This window comes from Mauremys reevesii, linkage group 2 (assembly GCF_016161935.1).
Source record: "Mauremys reevesii isolate NIE-2019 linkage group 2, ASM1616193v1, whole genome shotgun sequence".
In the NCBI taxonomy this organism is placed as follows: Eukaryota; Metazoa; Chordata; order Testudines; family Geoemydidae; genus Mauremys; species Mauremys reevesii.
The window spans coordinates 266,220,461-266,240,444 of NC_052624.1; the positions used below are offsets into that span (position 1 = coordinate 266,220,461).

At 41.1% G+C, this 19,984-nt stretch overlaps 1 protein-coding gene across 1 annotated transcript in view; it reads left to right on the plus strand.

Moving 5' to 3' along the window:
• The window catches only part of FER1L6 (fer-1 like family member 6), a 109,084-nt gene that overhangs the window by 66,510 nt on the left and 22,590 nt on the right, over positions 1–19,984 (plus strand). Inside the window, exons 23-33 of the mRNA XM_039527810.1 lie at positions 1,115–1,225; positions 5,595–5,756; positions 6,882–7,062; positions 7,303–7,523; positions 9,044–9,166; positions 9,297–9,336; positions 11,424–11,542; positions 13,613–13,744; positions 14,756–14,881; positions 16,003–16,130; positions 17,676–17,846. Of these exons, the coding sequence (XP_039383744.1) occupies positions 1,115–1,225; positions 5,595–5,756; positions 6,882–7,062; positions 7,303–7,523; positions 9,044–9,166; positions 9,297–9,336; positions 11,424–11,542; positions 13,613–13,744; positions 14,756–14,881; positions 16,003–16,130; positions 17,676–17,846 (1,514 nt within the window). The remainder of the gene's footprint in view (positions 1–1,114; positions 1,226–5,594; positions 5,757–6,881; positions 7,063–7,302; positions 7,524–9,043; positions 9,167–9,296; positions 9,337–11,423; positions 11,543–13,612; positions 13,745–14,755; positions 14,882–16,002; positions 16,131–17,675; positions 17,847–19,984) is intronic.

The window sequence follows — 19,984 nt, forward strand, 5'->3', positions numbered from 1 at the left end:
CGAGTGGGGTCCCACAGGATCAGTTCTGGTTTTGGTTCTGTTCAATATCTTCATCAATGATTTAGATAATGGCATAGAGAGTACACTTATAAAGTTTGTGGATGATACCAAGCTCTGTGTGTGTGTGTTGGGGGGAGGGTTGCAAGTGCTTTGGAGGATAGGATTAAAATTCAAAATGATCTGGACAAACTGGAAAAATGGTCTGAAGTAAATAGGATGAAATTCAATAAGGACAAATGCAAAGTACTTCACTTAGGAAGGAACAATCAGTTAAACACATACAGAATGGGAAATGACTGCCTAGGAAGGAGTACTGTGGAAAGGGATTGGGGGGGCAGGGGTCATAGTGAACCACAAGCTAAATATGAGTCAACAGTGTAACATGTTGCAAAAAAAGCATACATCATTCTGAGATATATTAGCAGATTGGAAAAAACTTGATAGAAGAGCAACAAAAATGATTAAAGGTCTAGAAAACATGACCTATGAGGGAAGATTGAAAAAATTGGTTATGTTTAGGCTGGAAAAGAGAAGACTGAGAGGGGATGTGATAACAATTTTCAAGTATGTAAAAGGTTGTTACAAGGAGGAGGGAGAAAAATTGTTCTTCTTAGTCACTGAAGATAGGACAAGAAGCAATGGGCTTAAATTGCAGCAAGGGAGGTTTAGGCTGGACATTAGGAAAAACTTTCTAACTGTCAGGGTGGTTAAGCACTGGAATAAATTGCCTAGGGAGGTTGTAGAATCTCCATCATTGGAGATTTTTAAGAGCAAGTTAGACAAACACCTCTCAGGGATGGTCTAGATAATACTTAGTCCTGCCATGAGTGCAAGGGACTGCATTAGATGACCTCTTGAGGTCTCTTCCAGTCCTATGATTCCATGATTCAGTCTATTGAATTTAAAATGACCTGTTCCCTTGAAGAGCTTTGGCCTCATGGCAAAGCAGAGAGCATTCCAAGGCATGTCTTTTTCACAATGCCGAGGATGTATTCTGTCTGCATGACGGCCCTAGTTGCTGTAAAGTGCTGTATGTGATGGACAACTTACAGGGGGACCTGAGACTATATTTCACAGAGCAGTAACAAAAAGTTATGATTATTTCATTTTACAGATTCCAGATTCTGGTCCAGAGAGCCTTCCACCAATGGATCCACCTGACGTAAGCCAGATCTACCCAGTTCCAGCCAACATCCGGCCTGTTTTAAGCAAATACAGAGTGGAGGTAAGTTACAAAGAATCATATTTTTGACTTTTTCAGACTCCCAGACATTCTACATTTTCGCAGTGGAGCACAGGGTTTAGCAATGTGATTTTTTACATTCAAATCAGTGGGAACCACACAAAACTCCATGTGACTGTTCAAATGTAATTAAATGGGCCAGATCAAGTGTAATTCCTGAAAGCAACTCGAATAAGGCAGTAACTCCAACTATTGAATTAGATGTCAAAAACAACTAGGGCCAGACTTTTCTTTAAAGGATGGTCCCTATGCATATTTGATCAAGTGCACATGCACTCTCTGCACTTGAGACTGGAAGACTTTTCACTAGCAGTGTCCATTGGTCTATGCCTTTTCCCTTCTGCTCGTGCTCTGAACTGAGGACATAAGGGATGGTGCGGACCGACAGCCTTTCCAGTTCCTTTCTACTGCCTGTGACCAAACTTCTCCAGTGTCCGCAGCATTAGCTTGCATTCTTTGCTTTTTAGTGTAAATATTGTAAATAGTTCTACCTGTTCCGATTTCTTTTTTCTACGGTTAGTGTGAGTCTCAGTGAGCTGTAGGGGGCTGTGAGTGTAGGCTGTCAATGAAAGGAACAACCAAGACTAACCCAGATCTGCATCCATAGACAAGGAGGCCAAACATTTAGATCCCTTTGAGGAAAGAACTTCACTTCTGTTTTCAGTTCTACACAGCAAACTATTAGACTTTAATGAAAAAGTATGATTGTATGAATTATAATAACTTTTCTGAATTTGTCCACAAGCTGCCTCTGGGGTGCAGACTTCAGTTCTGAGCAACCATTGAGGAAGGTAAATTGCTAGCCAGTTCTGCCTTCCAGACTTTGGTACACACACCAGATACAGCCTCCCACTCCCTGGCAATATTTATAGTTGTGAAACAGACTTCATGGCTCCAGGCCTCCAGATTCTCCAAGGAAATCCGATACACCATGGACGATCTGCCCTTCGAAGGGAATAATCCATTCAGTGAGAAAACAGATGTTTGGTACATACCTCAAGGACTTGAGCTCAACACTCTGAGTTCTGGGTATCGATATCCCAGAACGACAAAGAAAATATCCTAAGCCTCAGTTTTCTCATCAACAACAGCCCACTCCTCAACTCTTCACCCTCAGAGTGCTTCTGAGCCCACAAGAAATCATCAAAGAGTGCAGCACCGAAAGCAGAACATTCCTCCTTTGTCCACCCAGCCGCAGCCTCCCACTAAGCAGTCCTTTTGTTGCGACCTTTCAGAGTTGCAAACCAGTCCTCCCACCAACTCTACTGGGCTCAGATTTCCCCACTCCTTTTGGGAGCTATTTACTTTGCTTTTCCTCAGCATGGCACCATATAGCATCAGACAAATGGGTTATGGAAATCACCACCACCAAATATACCAGAGTTCAAATCCATCCCCCCTCTCAAAACCCCCTCCCTATTGCTGACAGGAAGTACATTCCTTGCAACAAATGAGAGCTATAGAGCCAATACACCCCAGCATGGGGGAAATGATTTTACTTAAGATATTTCTTCATCCCGAAGAAGAAAGGAGGCTGGAGGCCCATACTAGATCTCAGACTGCTGATCCAGGACAAAGGCAAGATCTTCCATCCCAACCCAGCATCTCTTCATCTGGCAACTTGGTATTTGGATGGATGACAAACTTAGAGGGATCATGCTCAGTAGCTGCACAATCCATTATTGGTAATAGCAGAAAAGACTCTGTGAAAAAGTGCTATATAGCGAAATGGAGGAGATTCTCTCTTTGGCATCAGAATCGTTGGCTGCCCCCAAAGGGTTCTGAGATTCTACTATTCTGGACTACCTCCTCTCGCTCTGAAAAGATCGGGGTTGTCTCTCAGTTCCTTACGAGTGCAGTTGACAGCGATTTGCACTTTCCATCCTCCAATGGACAACCATTCAGTCTTTGCCCATCTGACTACAGTAAGGTTTCTGAAGGGTCTTGTCAGAATCTTTCCTCCAGTGCTAAAACTTACTCCAATCTGGGGCCTCAGTCCAGTCCTACCTCCATTAACAAATTCACCATTCAAGCTTTTAGCCTCATGTTTATTTAGCCCTCTGTCTATGAAGGTTGACTTCCTGGTTGCAATCACTTCAGCCAGGAGAGTAGGAGAACTGGGGGTCCTTATTGCAGACCCTCCCTATATGGTATTCCATAAGGATAAAGTTTCCCTGAGGTTACATCCTAGATTCATTCTGAAAGTAATCTTGGAATTCCATCTGAACCAGGTCATCCACTTACCTGTCTTCTACCCGAAGCCCCATGCCACCAAAGAGGACTGGAAATTCCGCTCTCTGTATATCCAACTAGCCTTGGCATCAGCAACTTCCCTTTGAGATGTTCCTCTTTTGGAGATCTGTAGAGGTGCAAAGTGGGTCTCTGTGCATACATTTGGAAGATATTATGCCTTGGTACAGGTGTCTACAGCAGATGCATCCTTCAGCACAGCAGGGTGCTGTGGTACAGCAGGGTTCCTCATCCCTCTTCCCCAAAGAATACTGCCTGAGGGTCACATCAAATGGAATAAACCTAGGGACCATCACTTGAAGAAGTGTACATTGTACAGTAACTGGAGTTCTTTGAGACATGTGGTTCTGCCACCTGCTCTCCTCCTCTTCTGCTTTGGATCCTTGTTCTAAGGTTATTTATGCTAAAGAAGGAGCTGGAGATGTGGTCAGTGTGCACCATCCCTTCCACCCTTGGTTCAGAGCATGAGAAGGAGAGGGGCACAGGCAAGGACCAACAGACACTGCTAATGGAAAATCTTCTTGTCCCAGGTGTATGGAGCACATGCGCACCTTGAGTGGAATACACATAGAACTGCAGTTACTGTACAACGTAAGTAACCAGTCTTTCTAGTCACAGCACATGAGTATGGAAGATGCTTGTATAAAATGGCTGGACAATTGGGAAGTATCACCTGCTCTCAATCCCACCTTCAGCACTGGATGGGGTAGGCAAATATGGTCCTGCCCCACTGCACCAAGACACCCTCTTTGGGTTACTTAATGTTGCTAGTGGCTAAGTGTTAGTCACTCCTCCTCTGCTCCCAAAACTTGCAGCCAAATGATGGCTGCCTCCTGCATGCATGTGTTTGTGCTTTCTCCCCAACCCCTCTAGTGCCCCTGTGAACAGTCATCTATGGTTTGGGCCTAAAGTCACTTTATTATATAGAATGTAAGGGAAATTTGGCAATTCCTCATTTGTCAGAATAATGACTAAATTCTAACCAGTCATGTTGTGTCACTTCCTGTCGCTGGTCCTATAACTACACATAATGTGTTTAATTGCCTGTCTTTGAAAATTTCTAAATCAAGTCAGATTTTAATTATACGAACTGTGCTGAGACTGATGAGCCAGTCACTAGACATGCTTGTGTGTGAACTCAACCACAGGAGCAGTTCTTGCTTTGACTTTTTCTGGGGTGGATCAAACAGTCAAATTGTTGCAAAGGGAAATAGGAAGAGAAATGACAACCGTTCACTGGACAAAGGGAAAAAAATCTCTTTTTCAGATGTGTTTTCTGTTTTAGGCCTGAGTCCGTGAGTTAATTAAGCACATACTTAACTTTAAGCACATGAATTCCATTTATGTCAATGGGTCAAACCATGTGCTTATAGTTACGCACGTGCTTAAAGAGTGTTCAGTCAAGGCATTACCCATGGTCTACTCTGGAATGATACGGCTGTGGTTTGGCATTTGAAGGATTTTATTTTGGATTTTGTAATTCCTAATTTATATTGTTGTAATTATTGTCATTTTAATGCTATTTTCTATAGTTAGAGCTTAAATAATTGTATTGCTGATAAGAAAACTTGGAATTCCATGAGAGTTCTAGAGGGTACGCAGTGAATCAGTGCATAAAACATGTAAGGTAATAAAACTACTCCTGACAAAATACCCTGGGCTATATCCGCAACCGGTATAAACTGATGTAGCTCTGTTGTAGGCAATAGCTGAGGATCTGGCCTGTCAGATTAATAGGGACTGAGCTTGTTTGTCCCGTAGAGGAGGAGACTGTTAGAAATAAAATTCTTATTAACTGATTATGTTTTGTTAACAGTTTAACATTTTTAATTGGCTTAACTTTCAGTTCAAAGACATGAGGTCTTTTTTTTTTTTTAATTTCAGCTGTTTAGAGCAATTTCTTGCAGATAACTGGAGCCAGATTCAGCAGAGCTTTCTGGCATCTATGCATTGTCTGAATGGCACAAAGTGGCAGGAGTATACTGGTGAATCTGGTCCATGATTCCCAGTGTTACCTGTGAACTCCTGTCAGGAGCATCCCAGTGGGTCTGGCCCACTGTTGCCTAGGTTTTGCTGACCACTTTTCTTCCACTTGCCATAGGTTCTGTTCTGGGGCGTTCGTGAGCTGAAGAAAGTCCAGCTCCTCTCTGTGGACCGCCCACAGGTTCTCATAGAATGCGCAGGGAAAGGAGTTAAATCTTCCGTCATCCAGAGCGTCAAGAACAATCCCAACTTCAGTGTCCAAGCAGACAGGTTTGAAGTGGTGTGTACAGTGTACTGCCGCTCTTTCTCTCATCATCTTCTCTTTACGCAGTGGAAGACCCAAGCTATAGCACTGTTTGATTTTCTTTACTTCTTAAGCCCTTTTGTGCTGTTGCCAGTCTGGACAGTTAAGTAATTGATTGGTTATGACTAAGGCTACGAGTCTGTCACGGAGGTCACGGATTCCGTGATTTTTCATGACCTCTGGGACTTCAGGGCTTCGGCTGTCAGCCTCAGGCAGCGGGTGGTGTGGTGAGCCCCGTATGGTAGGACTTTGGCAGTGAGCCTGTGCTGTTAGCACCTCCGCAAGTGGCAGGACTTGGGCTGTCAGCCCCGCCGTGGTGGGGATCGGCCTTCTGTGAATTCTTGTTTATTGCCTGCGACTTGTCTGTGATGTGACTTTAACTAAAAATAACCCTGATAAAATCTTAACCTTAGTTATGACCCATGAGCTTTGAACCTTTTACCTCTAGGTTGTTGACTTGAATTTGGCCCTGGGCAGTAGTGCCTTGAAGCTTCCTGGCTGTCCATTGACACGTGCAAAATGAACTGGTGGTTTCAGTTCAGGTCTTAGAGGCCGAGGATTTGCGCTAACTGGCGACATCAACAGAGATGAAAGTCTATGTATGTTTTTACAAGGCACAATAGTATCTAAGCACCAATAATAATACCTAAGTACCTGTGGTACCTTTTAATTTTTATTGCACTTTACACATTCAAACTGATATTCAGACATTACCTAGTTAATCCACACAATATCCCTGTAAGCTAGGGAAATATATGTTATCCCCTTTTATAGCTGGGAAACTGAGGCAGTGAAGTGAAATTACTTTGGCCAAGTCAGTGGCAGAGGTGGGATTAGAACTCATAAATTCCTGACTTCCAACACTGCGTTGATTCCTCTAGACTTTACTGTTTTCCCTGACAAATTTTTAGCAGTTTGCCCACAGCCAGGGTGCTTTTCTAGATCGGATTGGCAGGGTAGTGTGGACAGAACTCCACTGCCCATGCTGTACCCGTTTGATGGATCAAGAACATCAGTAGTCAAGGTTCTCAATCCAGCACTTTTCTTGACACTAGTAAGGAAAACAAATCTCTCATGCTGTTGTCTGTTCTTTTCTGCCAGGAACTGCCTGAAAATGAGCTTTTGCACCCACCACTCAGTATCTGTGTGGTTGACTGGAGAGCTTTTGGTCGTAGTACTCTTGTTGGCACACACACCATCAATTGCCTTAAGCAATATTTATATAAACCCAAGGAGCTTCCTGCACCTACAGCAAAAGTGGATGTTATAGAAACCGACAAAGGTAAATGCACAATATAACTCTTGTCCGCAAATAAAAAGACAAGGTGATATTTGTTAAAACAGTAGAGTAAGCACATGCTTACGGGATCTGCTGGACTGGGGCTGGAGCGCTCAGCACCTTGCAGGATCAAGCCCTGTGTGACTTTTAAAAGAGATAATTATTCATATTTTCATGAGAACCAATACGATGACTGTCTTTTTTTGGCATAATCTTACCAAATTGCTGTCTTTCTAATTTCAGCTGCTCCGGAGTCACCACAGCTGCCTGCATCACCCCAACCACAACCATATCCAGCAGATCACATTTATGTTGATGTGGAGCACGGTTCAGCTGCAGTAGTAATGCAAGAACCAGTTCCAGCAAAATCTTCTGCTGCAGCAGCTGTACCTGCTTCTTCACTGCCATCTGCACTTAAATCTACAGCCCCATCCTCTGAATCGGCAAAAGATAGAAAGCAGAAGGTGCACTTAGCTGAACCATCAGCTCGCTAGCTATTTTAAAATAATAATAATAATAAATAATATCATTAATAATATGTTGATTATGATGGTAGTGTGTGGGAGCCCAGTTATAGGCCAGGACCCCATTGTGCTAGTTGCTGTACAAACATAGGACAAAAAGACAGTCCCTGTGCTAAAGAGGTTACAACTGAAGTTAAGACAATAGACAACAGGTGCATACAGACAGGTGGGGGAGAACAATGAAACAATGAGATAATATTGGTCAGCATGACAGGCAGAATATATTCTAGTTCATACAGCTGATCAGAAGAACGTTTCCAGACTGCAGAAACCTTTTTGTGATCAGCTCTATAAACTATCACTTTTTGGATGGGGAAATAACCTTTATTCTTTCTTTCTTTCTTTCTTTCTTTCTTTCTTTCTTTCTTTCTTTCTTTCTTTCTTTCTTTCTTTCTTTCTTTCTTTCAAATGAAATGGAAGGAATGACAAAACTATTTGACATTGTGCTCCACTTCAGCTACACTTTTTGGAGTGGGATAAAGTAGCCGCTTCTTACTTGTAGCGCCTAGATGCACTGGTAGTTAGTTACACAATGCCAGTGTTCTGCATAGTTTGAAGGACAAGGAAAGGCAGTGATGTCTTAACTCCACCTGTACGCACCCTTGTGTGTCTGTCATCTGTAGCAACACAATTTATAGATACAAGAGTAAGTGAAATATAGTAAAGTACTAATCCAAATATAGACCCCAGTGTTGTAACTCTACAAAAACAACAAGGAGTCTGGTGGCACCTTAAAGATTAACAGATTTATTTGGGCATAAGGTTTCATGAGTAAAAACTCCACTTCTTCAGATTCAGGCATTGTTATATTGATACATGAACTGCCCTTCTGTTTGTAGCTGCACTGCTAAATACATGACAGCTGCACGTGGCAACGCTTTGTTAGTGTGAAAGGCCGAATGCACAATTTAACAGGGTCAGTTGTTATTTACATGTGCAATCTCATAGATGTCAATGGGCCTACTTGCAGAAGCAGTTGGTTTGTGGGATCAGGCTCTTTATCTTTTCGGAGGGCAAGATGACTGAATTCTCAATGCCTATTCAGAATCCTAGTTGTCTTCAAAACTCAAGTGTTGATAATATTGGAAGTTCTGAATGTATTTGCAAATGCAGTAATATTGGAGGGAACCAGGGCATATCAGGAGGTCTGTATCCTTCCAAATATAATCATTCTTCTTTCTAAGGTAGATCTTCCCTTTAAGTAGCTTGCTTTTGTTGCAATGCCTCAAATTTTAGAAGTATAATATTTGATACCAGCAGAAAGTAATATAGAAACTGTACTAATAACATGATGATCACAATGGATTCTCTAGTGGGATACAAAGTCAGAGACACACAGTAATGTAGTTCTTGCAGACTGAAATCTACTCCACCTACATCTGTTCTGCTTGATAGCCCAGCTGGTTTTTAATAGCTGACGTAATCCTAGAGTTCAACAGCATTTCCTTATACCTTGCTAGGTATCAAGAAAATCCACCCGACGATCCACAAAAAGAAAAAAGAGAACAATAGCAGATGAATCTGCTGAAAATGTTATTGATTGGTGGTCAAAGTACGATGCTTCTGCGGAAAAAATGAAAAAGGTAAGGGCCCCAGTAGCCCCATACTTGAATGGATGTGTGGTATTTTAAAGCTAGATTTATGCAAAATAGCTTCCTCTTTAATGTTCCATTTGTATTTAGGAGTCTGACCATTCTGTTTTTATTTTTAAAGGTAAAATCAATCTATCCCAACGAGGGGAAACCAGGCAACAGTGAGTAAAATATTTGTAGATGTACTTTTTTATTTACTATAATAATGTATTTCTGTGATAATTCAAGAACATTTTTACTCTGTTCATATTGAATGTCTGTTCTTCCTAGTGTGTGAGAGGGGTAGTGTTCAGATCCTAATCCATATCTGGATTAGACTCTGGGTAGTTTAGATGCTTAGACACAAAACTGGGTTGAGGATTGGGTTTAACGATGTTCAGATCACACGAGCAATTCTTTGCAGAATTCAGCCTCAAACTGAAGGAATTCTTACAATGTTAGAAATGTTCTAGAAAGTTTGCCATGGTATTGGTATGCATCTGTATCAGATCCAAAAAATGAGCCTCTTTTAATTTTGGATCCAACAGGGGCAGCTCTAGGCATTTTGCCGCCCCAAGCACAGCAGGCAGGTTGCCTTCGGCGGCTTGCTTGCGGAGGGTCCGCTGGTCCTGCGGCTTCGGCAGACCTCCCGCAGGCATGCCTGCGCGCTCCCCGCAGCTTGCCGCCCCAAGCACGCGCTTGGCGTGCTGGGGCCTGGAGCCACCCCTGGGATCCAGCTGAGAACCCAAATCATAGGAATGGGCTCAGTTCCAGGAATTTGAAATTGAAAATAGAGTCCAGAATGATAGGCATCACAATAGCAACTAATTCTTTTGTCAAACTCAGTCAACTCAAGAATTTTCAACAGAAGAGATTGGACAAGAATAGATTATTAAATACACTAATGGAAGAGAATCTTCTACTGCTTTACATATCCCTAAGGTAGTAAACCATGCCTTTAGCAAATTATTTTCCTAACCCGACTATTTAAGTAGGCAGAGAAAGAAAACTAATATTTGTACTGTCTGTGTAGATTTGCTCTTCAGAATAAAATGGCTGGCTCTTCCCATCTAGAGGTGGCTATATTTTATTAGTGGTGGGAATGATTTCTACTTTGCAAAGCAATTTGCAATAGTTCTGGATGAAAGGTACTACATAAATGTCAGTCATTATCATTTTGAACGTGGCAGCTGACCAAAATTTCAATTATCAGATCATCAGTGCTGAAAAGCTATCAATCAAAATTCTAATTATGCATGCACCATACCTAGCGACCCGAAAAAAATGTTCTACAAAGTTCTGATGCCGCATCCATGTACAGCGATATTGTTAACTGACACCTTAACATAGATAGAATTCTACCATCCACAAACTTTAGTGGTGATAGTTATGCCAGGGTTTTCCATTGTTTTTGACCAGGCTGGTGACTTGAGAACTGAAAAAGACTGTCCTAATTATTTGTACAAGATATGTTTTATATCATTGCCTAGATACTATGGTGGCTGGCACCATATAAATGCCAGAGAGAGAGAGAGAATGAGCGAGAGAGTATTAACAGATATTTATATCACAGATAGATGAATTAGTTTAACAAAATCAAAAGGACTGATCCAAACTTCAAACCAAACACTAAACCGGAATAAAGTGTGGCTAGTTAGAGCCAACAAGCTCCTCCTGCCTTTGTTGATAGCTGCCAAATCAGTGGTGGGGTGTCAACCAGGTAGGTGGTTTCTGCTGAGTAGTTGCCATTTTTGTATCTCCACATTCTCCATGGCTTTCCTAAGGTCAGAGGCACATTGGCATGCGTTTTTGGTGCCTTTGACCTGAGGAAGGCCTGGAGCATACGAGATCTGAAGGCAGTCAGCATCTTGGCAATGACATTCCATCTTGGTAAGACCTCACCTTAAATTTTTCTCAACATTTGGGGTAGATTTGACCTTGGGATGATTGAGGAAGAAGGAGAAAGAAAAGGGGTGGGTCGATAGGGGAGTGAGATTAGAAGTCACAGGGAAGGGGATAAGCCAGACAGATGATTGTATTCAGTGGTAGAGAAGAGTAAAAAATGGTGTGTCAGGTAGGGGGGAGTTGTAGGAAAGAATCTCTAACTGGTTTGACAGGAGAAAGTGCAAGAGAAGTGTAGAGAAGGACAGGGAATGGAGTAAGCCCCCCCCCCCCCCAAGATTTTTGTTAAGGACTTATCTAAGCCATTAGAGGTTTATCCATTACTGCAGCTGCTATAAACCTAAATTATGTCATCAAATCTCTGTAGCTAAGTCGACATCTGGCCACATAGCATTAAGCATTGAAGATGAGCCAGACAAAAAGAAGCCAAAAAAGTTGTTCAAAGAGGACAAAAAGGCAGAAGACCCAAATCTAGCAACTTTGAAGGTAAACAATGCTTTGTTGTTGTAATTCAGGTTATTTGGGATGGGCAAAATTCACTGCTGGGCAGAGGGCTAGTCCTAAGTGAGATTGGAGGGGAGCTTAGCTCTTGTGCTGCCCCTTGCACAGGGTTGAATTTCACCCTTACGGAATATACTGTAAATATTAGAGTTACATTCGCCTTTCCTTTCCCTTTGTTCTCATTGCATCTTGGATATAGTTAATCACATACATGTGTACACTTTATCATGCCAAAGTGCACTTAATTTATGCACTTAATCATAGAATCATAGGACTGGAAGGGACCTCGAGAGGTCATGTAGTCCAGTCCCCTGCGCTCATGGCAGGACTAAGTATAATCTAGACCATTCCTGACAGGTGTTTGTCTAACCTGCTCTTCAAAATATCCAATGATGGAGATTCCACAACTTCTCTAGGCAATTTGTTCCAGTGCTTAACCACCCTGACAGTTAGGAAGTTTTTCCTAACGTCCAGCCTAAACCTCCCTTGCTGCAATTTAAGCCCATTACTTCTTGTCCTAGACTCAGAGTTTAAGAAGAACAATTCTCCTTCCTCCTTGTAACAACCTTTTATGTACTTGAAAACTTATCATGTCCCGCCCCTCCCCATCTTCTCTTCTCCAGACTAGACAAACCCAATTTTTTTCAATCTTTCCCCATAGGTCATATTTTCTAGACTTTTAATCATTTTTGTTTCTCTTCTCTGGACTTTCTCCAATTTGTCCACATCTTTCCTGAAATGTGGTGCCCAGAACTGGATACAATACTCCAGTCGAGGCCTAATCAGCGCAGAGTAGAGCGGAAGAATTACTTCTTGTGTCTTGCTTACAAAACTCCTGCTAATACATCCCAGAATGATGTTTGCAATAGTGTTTTTGTTTGACATTTTTTTTTGTGGTCCACCACTACCCCCCCTAGAGATCCTTTCCGCAGTACTTCTTCCTAGGCATCTGAATTAATCTGAATGTTTGAGCCTAAAGTATCTTTTTATATTGATGAAAGCACAGAAATGTGGATATTAGGGAAACAAATGACAAGGCATTTCAGAAATGCTAGGGTGTACAAAGAATGAGATAGAAACTAATGATGAAAGGATTTGATATAGTGATAGTAGACTCTCACTGGGACTATAAATTAGATGCTAGTCACTGTATCTTATCAAAGATAAAACAACAATAAAAGGCCTTTCCTGGTGATTGCACCTTGACTTGGTGGGAAGGCTTGTGTGCTCCAGTGACCCTGAGAGCTATGCCGGTGGAAGTTTTTCCTCCTGATACCCAAGCTGGACAGGTTAAAGGGCAGGGATCAGATGCAATGCAGTCCCCTGGTCCTCCAGGTTGGGAGTTGACTGGTAGACCAACAACCTAGCCTCATAAAAAAAAGTTAAGATATAGAAACAAAGCCAGGTAGCCATACCAGCAATCAGCGTTATAGACAGGGATGGTGGGGCCTTGTTCATGCCCCAAGCATGAGTAGCATGGGAAGGATTCAGATCCAGAAAGTTGAAGTTAGAGATATGTGGAGGGATTGAAAATATTAGGGCTGTTTAGAGAGGAGTTGAATAAAAAGGGGCATGAAACCAGTATACAGATCAATGAAACTGTTTGTTTCCATTTTTGAATGGAAAGGTCTCCTCTTGAAGAACAAATTTAAATAGCCATTTTCACTTTTGTTTATGTTTGATTTCACGTAGAACCATGCTCTAGGAATTAGAGACAGGAAAGACGTTTTTTAGGCAATCCAATCCCTACCTATCTAGGCAAGATTGTTCTCCACAGTACCTTTTCTTGTCCATCTTGCTTTCAGGTTCTTATGCATCAATACAGTGCTAGAGTATTTGGATTGCTACTCCAGAGGTGAATTTGTTAAAAGTTTCCATCACTGGTGGGGAACGGGATATTTTTCTGTTGGTCACCAAAAGGTTTTACAAGCACTTGATTTTATAAAACCTAAACACTGAGCCAGAGCTGAATGTTAAGTCACCAGTTAATGCAACAGTTGCTATGTTTTTACTTGTCGTGCCTTGTGAAATGAGCACCTTCCCATTTTTTCAAAGATCTATGATGGAGACCTGGAGAGTGAATTTAATAACTTTGAAGACTGGGTGAAAACCTTTGAACTCTTCAGAGGCAAAGCCACCGATGAAGATCACAGTGTCTATGCGGACAGAATAATAGGAAAATTTAAGGTGATTTTAAATGCTGATTGGATACATGGTAATTTAAAGAAATGCACATTTTCAGTGACATTCCAGTTGTGCAGAAAATGAGTTTCAATTACATCTGCCATCTACTCTTAACATCGTTAATTCTCCTATTAGATCCAAAGCCACAATGTGTTACAAATGAGGATTGCTGTTTATTCTCTCCTGTTATCTGACTGACGGAGGCAGTTTCCAACCCACAATGTTTACTATTGTTTTGAGTCAGGACATTTATTGAAAACTACAAAGCTGAGTTAAATCACAGATTCGTAGTAATTAGAGCCAGGACTGACCTATTACATTATGCAGTCCAGCCTCTGCTCATGCAAGTTTATATCTTCAGTATAATTTCTGTTACTTTATCCTATCTAGCTTAAATGATGGGCCTTCTACTCACTACACTTACACAACCTAACACAACGTACTGTATGGAAATCTGCAAGTATACTTCAAAGCACAATTAATATAATAGTTGTGTGCTCTAAAACTGAGGTATTTTATACTTCAGCGGAATCAGTGCCTTAAAGGAGCCTGTTGATTCTTCTGTCTCTATGGGGCACAGCTCTTTTAAAAATGACTTGCTAATTGCTTTAGGTAATAATGGTTATTTAAGTAAGATGAGTTAATACTGCATGGGGGCTGAAGTTTTTCCTGCTTAGCTAGGGGCAAGTTGTGTTCCCTATTTCCGTTGTAAACAGAGTTCCATTTAAGTTAATGAAATTACTCCTAATTTACACAAGAGTGATTCAGAGCAAAATGGTGACCCTCAGAATATTGGTGTCTGGAAGATGGGAATAGCCACAACAGTTGCATTCATTTATTTAACACTGCTGTGACTAGAGCTTGCAGATATTTCTGGGAATGTCTTGACAAGGTTAAATACAGCATATGTGTCTATGCAGACTGTATTCTTGAAGTTTTGTCTACACACCAGGACTTTTTTTTGGATTGGGTTTGTTGTCTTTTCCAGAGAAATAAAACATTGTATATCCACAGGGCTCTTTCTGCATATACAAAAGTCCTGAAGATTCCAGCTCAATGGATGGAGGACAGCCTAAAATTCTGCAAGGGATACCACCGAATAACTCAGTCGAAGTCCTGGTTAGGGTGTATATTGTGAGAGTAAGTGTACAGCTTCTGTTTCAGCCTTGAAATAATGGGGAATTTGTTTTTCAAATTAGTTTTTCTTTAGTTTCTACACAGTGTCGCATTTGAAAAGCCTCATCCATATGTTAGAATTCCATAATACTTAGTTTCAGAGTAGCAGCTGCAGCTCACGAAAGCTCATGCTAAAATAAATTTGTTAGTCTTTAAGGTGCCACAAGTACTCCTGTTCTTTTTGCATAATACTTAGTGTACTACTGAGTAGAATCTGCAGCTCATAAGGACTTCTCATTGTAAATCATAAAGATGCCAGTTGACTGGAGTAGAGGAAATCTAGGGGCTGTTTTGAAAGCATCATAGAGAGAAAGGGACAAACAAAGCAGGAATCATCCAGGAGAAGAAGAGAATGGGAGACTATACCTTTAAGAGAAAGCAAAGGGGTAGAAATGTGAATGATGAATTTGAAGGAACAAGTGGTAGAAATTAGGAAGGTAAAATATTGAGGGAACATGGTGGGAAATGGAGAAGTCAGAGGAGAGAGGCAGCCATTAATGATCTAGTGAGAAAACAAGAGAGAAGCAGAAAAGAAAATTAGTTTATATAAGGTAGAGAAAACCTGGGCTTAGGGAGGGGAAATTAAATTAAAAGACAAAAGAGAAGAAGAGAAAGAAGACACTTTTTCCCTGTATTTAAATGCTTTCAGATCACGTCCATCACAGACAATGGGCCAGTCAATGGGAGCTATGCCTTATACCAGCTGAGGATCTGACCCATTGTTTATGCGAAATTCCCTTGAATCCCACACAGATTTGGACTTGAAAACCTCCAGCAAAGTCAGCTTCTTCCTTTGGCACTTTCTCTTCCTCTCACCTCACCCATTCCATTCTGATCGGCAGCAGTGCCCAGGACCGTTCTAGGTGCTCACTTCAGCTCTGCACTTGGGCCCTAAGCAATCTCCAAACATTCTTTCCCCAGTGGCTCTCTATATATTTTAGTAGGCAGCACTAGCTTAGCATCTGTGTTTCCAGAACATCCTGTGCACCAGTGGATAGACAGCTCCATTCGAAAACAACCACATTTAATTATTACCTTTAATGAAGCATTTGGATTTTGATGAAAGAGTCTTTTCTTTTTATCAGGCATATAATCTTAGCCCAGCTGATCCAGATGGCATGTCAGATCCCTATATCGTGCTCAGACTAGGCAAAACTGAAATTAAAGACCAGGCCAATTACATCCCCAAACAACTAAACCCAGTTTTTGGAAGGTGAGTGATAGTTTTATTTAAATGTTTGTGGTGATTTCTGCCTTAGGATTTTGCTACAGCTATTTCTGCTTGTTTTGAAGAGCAGAGTGCATTTATTATACAATGATATGTGTGTGTTTGGCTGTTTCATAATTAAAATGGCAAGAATTTGTGTCACATTGTATGATTACAAATTATTCAATTTTTATGCGAGTCAAACACTTCTTGAAATTAATCTGCAGAAGGCTTTTTATTTCACAACAAGAAACGAAGCAGCAAATGATCTTGTCAGCTCAGATTAATGAGGCGATTAGTTAGCTTAAAGTGCAATAGATACAGTGACAGTTAAACTTAATTTCCAAAATTTGTGGTGGTGTTTTTAAATCTGAGTATTACTATAAAACAATGTCAGACTTTTAGGACCAAACCAGACCCCAGTTTTCAAAGGTAGCCTTTGATTTTGGGCCAGTCAATTTTTGAGTGCCTTACTTTAGAGACAGAGGGCCAGATTTTCAAAAGAGCTCAGGGCTAGATTTTCAGTTGGGGCCAGATTTGAAAATCTAGCCACTTTAGTCTACTTTGCAGAGGTGCTTAGCACCACCAACTCCTATTGACTTCATCTGGTATCTGACAGTGTCTTGACTTCAGAGGTATCTAAAATTGGGCACCCAAAAGTCTAAGCAGGCAAAAGTAGAGATCACTTTTGAAAATGTAGATCAGAATTTGTAATCAGCTATAAAATGTTACATTTTTTCACTTGTTACATGTGTTTACTGTGCTGAACGTGAAAAAGTATTCCTAAATTATTGACTCAGAGATATTTACATGAGAACCACATATATCCAGATAGATAGGCGAATAATAATAATTTATATTCACAGTGAAAGTAAAACAAGTGATAACAATAAGTATATGGGTTTTTTTTTACAACATATGGGCAGATACTTAGCTAGAGGTCAACGGAGTTGTGACTATTTACACCAGCTGAGGATCTGTCCCTGTGTGTGTCAATGTGGGTAAATTTTACCACCCATGATTTTCCCCAGGGAATCCCTTTACCCCAAAAGAGACCACCTTTTCTTACATGGAAACAGGAAGGATCTAGTATTAATCAAGATGGAATTATCAAAATGTAGTTTTGAGATCAGGATTTGGAGCTTTTGGAATGAACCACAAAAGTTTCAAATGGTCAGTTCAGTTTGTAACCAAAGTTTATCTGAACTTAGCCACTTTTCTTTGGTCTGGGAATTGGGCAAGAAATCTCTTGGAAACGGGCACTCTCTTCAGAGTTTTAGCACTTCCTGTTTCAGGTACAAGAATACAACCCATTCAGAAAAAAAATGCAGATGCATAACCTCAGTTGGAACTGATTAGGTAGGTCACTATACTCCTTTTATTTGGCATATTTTCAGTATGTTCAGGTATTCAGTCAAAATAGTAATAGAAGAAACTATTCATCTCTGCGGGCATACTGTGCACTTGTAGCATCCACTATACCTTTTATGGCTGATACTTTTAGCTTTAAAAATTATTTGTCTTACAAAATCATATCAATTTTTGCCTTAGATCATTTGAAATTCAGGCTACTTTCCCTAAGGAATCTGTGCTCTCCATCCTGATCTATGACCACGATATGGTTGGAGCAGATGACCTCATTGGAGAAACTACAATTGATTTGGAAAATCGTTTCTACAGCAGGCACCGAGCTACCTGTGGTCTGCAAAGTCAATATGAAAAGTAAGATCCTCTTCAGACACTTGGTTTGTGCATACACGAGAAATGAGTGACCTGCAGAGAAGCTTCTTGATGAAAACTGATGTAGCCAAATATTGTGCTTTTTTCAGCCTTCGAGTTTTGTAGATTTTGTTCAACTGAATTGTGTCACAAGGCTCAGAAGTAGAAACTGAGAATTTTTAAAACCACACAGCCCTACTTACTCACAATTAGTTCCAGATGGCAAACTGTCTATATTTAAGTATCTTTGTTTGATAAACATAAGTTGGAGATTTTACTGACTCAGAGGGTGAATAAAAAGCTCTGTCTGAGGTGGCTGTGCAATAGTGGTAAGGCCAAATTCTGCTCTCAGTTACACTTGTGAAACTCCAAAGTAACTGCCTTGAAGCCACTGGCATTTCTCTGGATTTTCATGTGTCAATGAGAACAGAATTTGGCGGTAGGTTCTGGAGATAGTGGGTAGTATAGGTGTATCACACAGGAGTATTGATCAGAGACTGAACTTTATTTCCTGGCCCCAGTCACCTGCTCTGGACCAGGGTTTAAAATATAATATTCCTGTCCCATGTGTAGGGGCTTGTTTTTGCAGCGGGGTAATGTACTCTACAGGGACGTGATTTCTAAAGTGCACTAGTGTGTTGTGCATTAATTGGTCCATGTAGACCTTGCTGGTGCACTTTAATTCAGTGCTGTTTAAAACAGTACTATGTTAAAAGGCACTAGGGCACCTTTAGTGTGCACCAACAGGGTCTACACATAGGTTCTGGAACTAGGGGTGCTGCCACACCCCCTGGCTTGACGTGGTTTCCATCGGATCCAGGGTTTACAGTTTGGTTCAATGGCTCTCAGCACCCCCACGATACAAATTGTTCCAGCACCCCTGGGTCTACATACATCAGTTAATGCACACCAACATTAGTATACCTTAGAAACCACACCCCTGTAGACTCCATTACCCCACTGCGTAGGCAGGCGCAGGGTTTCAGTGTCTATTGTCTCCAATGATTACTGTCACAGAGGTTGTGATCGCAGATTGATTGGTTTCTAGTTTCAGCCACCTGAAAAGAGAAATCCTCACTGGCATTAGCTTGGTCTATGTCTGTATTTAATTCATCTCTGCAGCCACATGCCAGTGCTTTCCCATGTCTAGTCCTCTGTGAATTTTGCCTTTTTCCCCCTTACAACGATAAGAAGTGTGAAATGTTTGGCCTGCGTTAACACTGCCAATCAGATTTTCAGCTAGTTTAAATTGATTTTAATGGATTTACAGCAGCTGAGGACCTAGCCCTAGATGTGCCTGACTGCAGTACTTCAATTGATATGCTAAAAATGTGGGGAGTGATTTTAAACTGCATAATACATTGGTAAGCAGAGTTCTTGACATTTTACCTTATTATTGCAGCTTGACTCCCTATAGACCATTTTTTCTGTTGCCTATACAGTTTTTTTTATAACCAGAAGTGCCTCCAGCTGCCTTGTTATTTTAGCAGGCACCTTGTGTAGTGCTTAGAATTTGTTAATTTGTTCTTAATAATGGAGTCTCAAATACAGCATCTGAAATTAACTAATCAAAATAAACTGGAACACTGCTTGGCTGCATAACTTCCATGACCTCTAAAAACTGGGGGGCAGCTGATTCCCTGCTGTGTCACACCTGTGTGACTCCATTTAAATCAATTGAATTACACCAGGGAAAATCCACTGTCACAGAGTAGTGACTCAAGCCCTAGTACTAATCATTGTGGCAATCCTAGTATTTCAATATACTTATAGAGATATAGGGCACAATTAAAAAAAGTATCTAAGTCCCATTTTCAAAAGTTATTTAGGAGCCAAAGGGTACATCTGCACTTGGAGCTGGAAATGTAAATTCCAGCTCTAGAAGACATACCTGCACTAGCTCTGATCAAGCTAGCATACTAAAAATATATGTGTCACCGTGGTAGTGCAAGTGATGGGAGGGACTAGTCTCCTGAGTACATGCCTAGCATCTTGGACAGGATGGTATATGGGGCAGCTAGCCCCTCCTGCCGCTCACACTAGTGCGGCTACACTTTTGTTTGTAGCATGCTAGATTGATCAGAGTGAGCACTGGTCTATTTCCTTAAACTGGGAATTATACTTCCAGCTCAAAGTGTAGA